The following is a 9,076-nucleotide window of genomic DNA, read 5'->3' as shown; positions in this document are numbered from 1 at the left end:
ATTATTTGCAAGCATATGTGAAGTTCACAAAAACTCTAATTCATGGTGTCAATCTAATTAATAGATCGAGATTTAATTAATTCTCCCAAAGCATTCATGAGCTTGAGATATCAGGTAGAGTAAAAGTTATTTGGAACTTGTGATCTTTGAATGCAGATCACTATTAGTTGAAAAAAGTTGGATACTACTATGTTATCTCTTTTTCTCTGCTCTCATAAATTTCTATATTGGATATATGTGTGAAAGGTCTTAATAAAACCTATCTATAGGGGTTGATTTGTTGAAATTGAGTGGTGTTCCATATAATTGAGTTGTTTAGAGAGAATTTTCATGAATGTGAACAAATTGTCACTTTCACTATTAGTGGTATGATATAATTTAAGAACCTATGGTATTATTAGACTTCCTTGTAAAGTCTCGTAATGGAAGAACAAATTCATACTCATATAATATTTTTAATACTATTTTAAGTTAATTATTTTTTAATTAAGTAAAAATGGGTTTTAAAAGGATTCTAAAACTCTCTACAAAAAGGGGGGGGAAATGAACCCCATACAAACAAAATACTGCTACAGATAAACCATTTTTTACTAGTAGCCCAAAAGTAATGAACAAACAAAGAAAAGAAAGGAAACATCATCAAAGCAAAAACTACACTCAAAAAGTGAGACAACCAAGGCTCAAACTACCCCAAGGGGAGGGGATTAGACTGCAACACCCGCAACTTGAAAAAGTGATCCCCAAAGTGATACATTAAGATTTCTAGTAGCCAAAACTGACGAACAAAACAATGCAAAAAAACAAAACAACATCAAAGCACCAACTATGATTAAAAAGTGACACTAGCAACACCCAAACTATCCCAAGGGGTTTCGAATGTGACACCCACAACTTGAAAAAGCAAGCCCCAAAGGGATACATTATGATTTCCCTTTGGCTCCCTTCTCATGAGAATGAAGGGTCATTGTTTGAAGGTGAAGACCTCTTAGAATGTTTTCCTTTAACTAAAATCCAACCATCTTCAACCTCTGCATTATTTGTAAAATTGTCTACGTATAAATGATTAGAGGGTCATGTAATGTATTTTGATTATTGTATTTATCAAGGTTTAAATTTTTTGAAAGTACAATAAATAAGGAATTAAGTTCCCATCTTATTTTTATGTTCCTAGTCTTGATTTTTAGTAAAATAGGTACAATTTACACATTTGTTATTCTAATAGATTGTATGTAGGGATGTTCACGAGAGTGAACTATCAAGACTTCTTAGAATGTTTTCTATTCTAATATTATTTTGCCTCAAAAATCCTTAGATAAAGTATAGATATTAAAGTAATATTACTACTCAAAATCCTCTGAATAGGGTGGTTAAGTTGTAGTGGTGATGTTCTTGCCTTCAAGGTTCAAAACCAATTGGGATGGTATCTTTGAATGTTTAAATGGGGATGAGGTCACCTTTTGTGATGTCGTTGCTTAAGTCTAGAAAGTTGACCGTACATGAGGATGCCTATTGATCCAAAACTAACACGAGCAATGGAATCTATGCAAGAAGATATATCCACATTCTTTGAATGGTTAGATTTCACAAGCTTCCCTTAAGAGTAAAAGATGCATTTGCACCAAAAATGTTATTAACTTCACCATGTTGTATAGATGCAACATTGCTTTCATTCTACATGTCAAGTTGTAAGTTGAACTACCCAATATATTTGTCAACCTACACAAAGCTTACATCATCATTTCTAGAATTTCCATTATTGTTGCAAGATTTTATCAACGCATTTAAGGTTTCATTGACTTCTTAACTTTTCTAATTACATAAGACAAGAAAATAATTATACATGCATCACAACCAAGATGTATTCCAAGATTCTATCTTATTTCATGTCATGGTATCAATAATTACATATCAACTTGCACTTTAGTCTATACTCAAAAAGGTTGAAGTTGTCAATGCGTTAGTGTGCTAGTGAAGATGTTCGATTTATATTTATATTTTCTAATTTAATCAAATATTAAATTAAATAACCTTGAAGGAAATAATATTAAAACACCAACAAAATTAGAATGATGTTACACATTTTTGTTATTCAAAAAATATAATCTTATTCTGCAACTTACACAAAATTCATCATTCCTTTGGTAGTGACAATGCCAGTACATAATTATAATTCTTCATCGAAGGTTAACACTAGGATTTTATGGATTCTCTAAACATTTTTTCCACATAGTAATATTAATAATACCACAATCAAAGGATTTAAAATAACAAAGATGGATAAAAAGGAAGGCTTGCATGAGAAAGAAGCTTTCAGTGGAGAAGAGAGGATGGAAGGACTGTTAGGCTTGATTCTCGTTATAGTAATAATGTTAATGCCTAATTGACTTTAACCATTGTTTGTTATACCCCAAATGAATGGAAGGTTTTTTGCACTCATTACACGCATTGTGGGATAGTGGCGTGTTCTTTGGAGCCAAAGAGCGGGCAATTATGTTGTTGCGACAACCAAGGAGTGGGCCTTGTGCTTTAGGGTTCTTGATGGCTTTTATTTGTCAGTGCCGGAAAGGTTGAACGCTTCAAGGCTTTGATTCAAATTATAAGGTTGGCATTATACTTGCCTCGATCTTAAGTAGACAAGATTGTATTGGTCAGGAAGCTGGTTTTTTTATTCCAAAACCATTTGGAGTATGTTTAAAGCGTGTAGTGCTACTACTGTAAGTCGACTCATTGATTTTGTCATTTAGATATCAATTCATACAATTTGAAAAAATTTAAATAAATGTGACAAATGGCAGAAAGAGAGCTTAAGCTAGTGGAGCCATTTCTATAACTCCACTCAAATCGGTAACCTGGAAAATAAAGGCTACATTTTTAAACAAATTCAATATAAACTGATATTAACAGTTTTAATTTAACTTCATGGCACTTCCTATTCTTTAAAAAAGAGAACCCCATTATAAAACCCCACTTCAATAAGTATCAGATTCATAAAATGACTGCCCTTAATTCCTCCCAGAACTTTGATTTCTCAAAGAGTTTGCAGTATTCCGGATCTCAATTACAACTCTAATGCCAGACATCAAAATGTAACACCAAATAGATGAAAACGGAAAGAATCAAGCAAAGAAAATAGGATTGCTCTTGGCACCCATAATAGTGGTCACAAAAGCAATTCGGATTTTGATAGAATAGCAACTGTACTTTCGACAATCAATAAACAATTCGGAGTTAATACTAATCAACCATTAAAATCATTCAACATGCACCGGCAATTTTGAATAAGCCATCGTTCCCTGTCATTCATGCTACAAGAGATTAATAAGAAGTAAACGGCTGCCACAAATATCATCTCCGCGAGAATTCTGGAAAAGAAATAAAACTTATATTGAAAGTTCATCAAAAATTGTTTCATTCAAAAGGGCTCTAAAAGCTCCTCACAGGCACAACAGTGCCGGATGGTGTGTGTCATACTCCCAACCAGATTTCACATTCTGCAAAAAAATTGACTTATCCATGGCTGACCATGGTTGAATGTTACAACGTTAATCTATTCTACCACATTGAATCTTTTAAATAGAGTTATTTGTGCTTCTGACAACAGTTTTCTCACTGACAACTTTGTATGTCACTGGTGAAAGAAGATCCAATCCAACAAAAACGATTTCAATCCAGAATTTAATCTATCTAAAGCTCTTCGTGAGAATCATCATCTTCATCTTCTCCTCCTGCTGAAGGACCGCCTGATTGTTGGTACACTTTGGTCACGATAGGGTTACATACAGCTTCCACTTCCTTGAGTTTTTCGTCGTACTCTTCCTTCTCAGCTGACTGGTTTTCGTCCAACCATTCAAGGGCTTCCTTCAAGGCCGATTCCATTTTTTCTTTATCATCTGATTCGATTTTGTCAGCCAGCTTGTCTTTGTCATTGATTGTGTTCTTCATGTTATACACATATGTCTCCAAACCGTTGCGAGCATCAATTTTCTCCTTCACCTTCTTGTCCTCCTCGGCGAACTCTTCTGCCTCCTTAACCATTCTTTCAATTTCCTCTTGGCTCAGTCTTCCCTTGTCATTTGTGATGGTGATCTTCTCGGACTTTCCAGTACCTTTATCCTCTGCTTTTACATTCAGAATACCATTGGCATCCACCTCAAAAGTAACTTCAATTTGAGGAACTCCCCTGCATAAAAAGAAACCAAATTTAGCTTCATGTCTAAAAAGACGCATGCTACAAGCTGATTATCTAAGCATGAATTCGAAAGACAATAAGCATAGATACAAACCTTGGAGCTGCAGGAATACCAGTCAGCTCAAATCTCCCAAGTTCTCTACAATCCTTTGTCAAACTTCGTTCACCTTCAAAGACCTGAACAGGAAAAGATGTTATGTTAAATCAACAATTAAAGCCGTCGAAAACATTGGGGTTAAGATCTATAGGACTACGCGAATGCATATGATTCTAGCCATAATAATATCATATCAATTACTCCAAAGATTCAATGATTTGTAGAAGTTTGTGGACTCATTATGTAACCAGGTGTTGGAATTGAAGCCGTCGAAAACATTGCTGTAAGATCTATAGGACTACACGATTGCATATGATTCTAGCCATATTAATATCATATCAATTACTCCAAAGATTCCATGATTTGTAGAAGTTTGTGGACTTATTATGTAAACGGGTGTTGGAATTGAAATTTTAGGAAGAGAAGGGTCAGAATGATTCTAGCCAGAATATTACCATATCAACTACTTCAAAGATTCGCCAGAGTATTATCATATCAACTACTTCAAAGATTCTATGAAGAGAAGGGTCAATATGATTCTAGCCAGAATATTATCGTATCAACTACTTAAAAGATTCTATGGTTTGTAAAAGAATGTAGTCACATTGTGTAAACAGGTGTTTGGATTGACCTTTTAGAAAGAGAAGGATCAAATTCTTTAGTGCACAATGCATTTCAATTTACTTGCGAAAGGGTTTCAGATGGAACATAAAGAAGAGAATGGCCCAATTCTTATGTTTTAGTGCACAATGCATTTCAATTTTCTTGCGAATAGAGTTTCAGATGGAACCTTCGAAAAACATAGATTAGGAGGAAAGCTACCTGAATTGAAACAGTTGTTTGCTGATCCTGATAGGTAGTAAAGACTTGAGACTTCTTGGTGGGAATAACAGTGTTCCTTGGAATAAGTTTTGTCATCACTCCTCCAACAGTCTCAATACCAAGAGTCAAGGGCGCCACATCCAACAAAAGGATCTCTGCAACCATCATAGCATAACCAATTAGTTTCAAAGACGATAGAAGAAAACAGAAATATACCCATAGCAATATAACTTTTGCCAGCATCTAACCTTTAGTTTCCTCTCCACCTTCTCCGCTAAGAATACTTCCTTGAACAGCAGCACCAAATGCAACAGCCTCATCGGGATTGACACCCTTGTTGGGCTCTTTGCCATCAAAGAAGTCCCTGAGTAGTTGTTGAACTTTGGGAATGCGAGTACTACCACCAACAAGAACAATTTCATGAATCTGATTCTTGTCTAGACCAGCATCATCCATTGCCTTTTTAACAGGACCCATTGTTTTCCTGAAGAGGTCGTTGTTTAATTCCTCAAAACGGGCTCTTGTCAAAGGCTCTGAGAAGTCTACTCCATCAAAGAGAGATTCAATCTCCACTCGGACTTGATGTTGGTTACTCAATGCTCTTTTGGCACGCTCGCTCTCCCTTCTAAGTTTGCCCAAAGCTCTGTTATCCTTGCTAATGTCCTTTCCATGCTTTTTCTTGATCAATTTAATGAAATATTCCATGATTCTCTGGTCAAAGTCCTCACCTGCACATCATTATGCAAGTTTATACCAAAACAATAATTGTAAATATATCCACAACAGCAGTTGAAAGGAATATACAATCATTTTAAATGCTAAATCAATTAATGTGGTATTCAGGGAATGACCTCCAAGATGGGTATCACCATTTGTTGCCAAAACCTCAAAAACTCCATTATCAATTGTCAAAATACTGACATCAAATGTGCCACCACCAAGATCAAAGACAATAATGTTCTTCTCGCCACCCTTCTTATCCAAACCGTAAGCAATTGCTGCAGCAGTGGGCTCATTGATGATACGAGCAACATTCAACCCAGCAATCACTCCTGCATCCTTAGTTGCTTGGCGTTGAGCATCATTAAAGTAAGCTGTGCACAGAAAAACAAAATAAATTGGTCACATCAAACGAAGCACACCAAAATTACAAAACAAAACCAAAAAAAATATTCTGAAATGAGACTCCTTGTCTGAGCTGATAAAAATACTTTATCAGAATCCAAACCAAGCAAGCTGTAAATTTGAACAAGAAATAAGTTCACAACAATAAATCTGTGCGTGCAAAAAGAAATACAAAGTTCTATTATCTAAGCACTGCAATTAAACCAATCCAAATTAAACGAGACAACAAGTTAACTCCCAACCGTGAAAATGTCAACTAACATATGATACACACCATTTGCTAGGAGCACTACAAGAAGTTGCACATTGAGGAATTAAGACAAAAAAACATCAAATTATCAAATTTCAATCATTCAAATCCAACAGGTCACTTTTGCCTTGTACACAATGTTTAAGTCATTCATTGATTCAATCCATTAAACTCTGAAGAACACTTTGACATCCGTGTTTAGTGGTATAGAAGAAAAATTTAAAAAGGCATACCAGGTACAGTGACAACTGCATCCTTGATCTTCTTGCCAAGAAAGGCCTCTGCTGTCTCCTTCATTTTAGTCAAAATCATAGCACTGACTTCCTCGGGGCTGAAGACCCTTTGTTCTCCATCTTGGATCGCTACCTGGATATAAGGCTTTCCATCTTTGTTCACAATCTTGTATGGGACCAGCTTCATATCCCTCTGGACCTCTTTGTCCTCAAACCTGAGTTTAAATCCAAAAAAAAAAAATGTATTAGGATTCAACTCATAAAAATCATACATGAGAGAAATATATGTTAATCAATCTAACAGTGAAATCTAACACCAACACTTACTTTCTACCGATCAATCTCTTGACATCAAAAATTGTTCTTTCCGGATTGACGGCAGCCTGGTTTTTGGCAGCCTCTCCAATCAGTCTCTCACTCTCCGTAAATGCTACCCACGAAGGCGTAATACGATTTCCCTGGTCATTGGCTATGATTTCGACATGACCATTCCTGTAAACCCCAACACATGAGTAAGTGGTCCCAAGATCTATACCAATTACTGTGCCCAGCTTTGTTGCTTCTTCCTTGGCGATTGCGCATGCAAATAGGCATCCTGAGACAAGTTTAAAACAAGCATCAGTAATAATTCTACAAGTCCTACGACCAGGGGCATGCCAACTTCAAAAAAGAAAAAATTATAGAAGTTCCAAAAATAACGAGGCACTCTGGCCGGGGGTTCAGTACTGGAACGCATTTTTGGCCCAGGTAATTAGTGTGCATATCCCGGACAGGCTTGGAAGTAGATAACCAAGGACATATCTTGGCACAGCTCCAGAGAGCCCCACAAGGGTTTTTTAAACAAATACATTTAAAATGAACATAACTAACCTAAATATATATGGTGATTATCGATTTGTATTGATTTTCTATGTTCAGATTCATATATATTACCATTTTCAATTCAGAACATCTTATGCAAATCATGTCTCTTTATATCTCTTTATTGCTACAAATTCTGAATATCGGGCAAAAAAAAATAACATTTCCAAAACTCAAGGCCATCAAATATAATCCAGGCACTAAACAATTACAGATCCACCATTCGGCCAATAAATCTTAAATTGAGATTCGCTTTCAAAGTAAACACAGCTTATTCTTCTGAAAATGGAATTAGTGGAAAATGCAAACGAGTTTCTACAGATAAATCTTTGAACACGAGTAAAACAGAATACCCGACCGGCAGAAAGCCCAGCCCCACAAAAAGGTAAACACAGGGAAGCACAATAAAAATTTCCAGTAAAGAGATAACCTAAACGGAAATCTTCATAATTCAATCTAAAGACAGAGAGGAGAAAAACCAAAAGCCTTGAGTCTATCTACGTTTTAGAGGTCCATGGGGTCTGATTACATACTGACAAGATCTAACACAGATCGAATGGCAAACCGATCTGGAAAAATTAGAATCGGTAATCTTCAGACTACAAAATTTGCCTTACATTATAAACACTAAACTTTCTGGGACGCCCGTCAGCTAAAAAGCAAGGTTTTACAGAGATGGAAAAAACAGCAAAAACCAGAAGCAACGGTTTTACCCAAAGCCCCCAAAATCGACGCTAGATTTGACAAAACATGAGAACCGCATAACAAAACCAAAATCTTTCCTCCTCCATATTTCATATTCCAAAATATATGTGAAAGTAAAAATAAACTAACCTGCAACCAGGAAGATCAGAAGCGAAAATGAGACGCAGTTCCCCCGCGGCCGATCCATCGATTTGGTTTCAAACAAATCAGCAGAAAAAATTGGTATATCAGCAGTGAACAACAATGGGTGTCGATTCTTCTCGCTCGGAGTAGAGATAATGGGTTTTGAAAGTCCGTTGAAATATATTTAAGCAATGAACACATTCAATGTGAATATATAACAGAGGGGGGCTATTTTGGTTGTGTTATTGACCAATCACATGCGTTGATTGTGCCACGTGGCTTTTCGTCATCGATTGCTGACGTGAACCAATCGAAAGGCGGATTGGAGGTGTCTCCGCCAATGGGAGGTGCTTTGTCGTTGGTGGCACGTCAGCCGTCGGATTCATCATAGATCAATTTTATGCCGTAGATTCCCCAGTCCATTTTGTCTCTTACGTTATTTCTTTTGACTTCTTAAAAAAGGAAACTGAAGTTTATGACCGTTGATTTTGATCCCATGATTTTGGGGAGGAGCGGAGGGTTACCACGTTTTTCTACGCGTTACTGATATTTTGGGGTTAAATAATTTTGTTTTTTTAAATAAAAACGTGGAAATGAAAATTTATAGTTAATTGGGGATGCGATTTTGAAGTGAATAATTCGATGAGATGGGTAATTGCATGATTCCATGT

The 9,076-nt window shown here is 36.1% G+C and overlaps 1 protein-coding gene across 1 annotated transcript; it reads right to left on the bottom strand.

The window, feature by feature from the left end:
• Window positions 1-3,360: 3,360 nt before the first annotated feature.
• LOC149544735 (luminal-binding protein) lies at window positions 3,361-8,587 on the bottom strand. The gene is made up of 8 exons (XM_089795306.1): window positions 8,412-8,587; window positions 7,044-7,311; window positions 6,717-6,931; window positions 5,960-6,202; window positions 5,357-5,836; window positions 5,109-5,263; window positions 4,284-4,366; window positions 3,361-4,180 (listed from the first exon to the last, which is right to left on the bottom strand). The coding sequence occupies exons 1-8, from the start codon at window positions 8,467-8,469 to the stop codon at window positions 3,685-3,687; spliced, it is 1,998 nt and encodes a 665-aa protein (XP_089651432.1). The 5' UTR covers window positions 8,470-8,587; the 3' UTR covers window positions 3,361-3,684.
• Between the last annotated feature and the right edge of the window lie 489 nt (window positions 8,588-9,076).

The sequence above is a fragment of the Cupressus sempervirens genome, chromosome 8 (genome assembly GCF_028749045.1).
Source record: "Cupressus sempervirens isolate cs-2001-9-10 chromosome 8, ASM2874904v1, whole genome shotgun sequence".
Classification (NCBI taxonomy): Eukaryota; Viridiplantae; Streptophyta; class Pinopsida; order Cupressales; family Cupressaceae; genus Cupressus; species Cupressus sempervirens.
The sequence above is the reverse complement of the archived record's forward strand: the minus strand, read 5'-3'. Positions and strand labels throughout refer to the sequence as shown.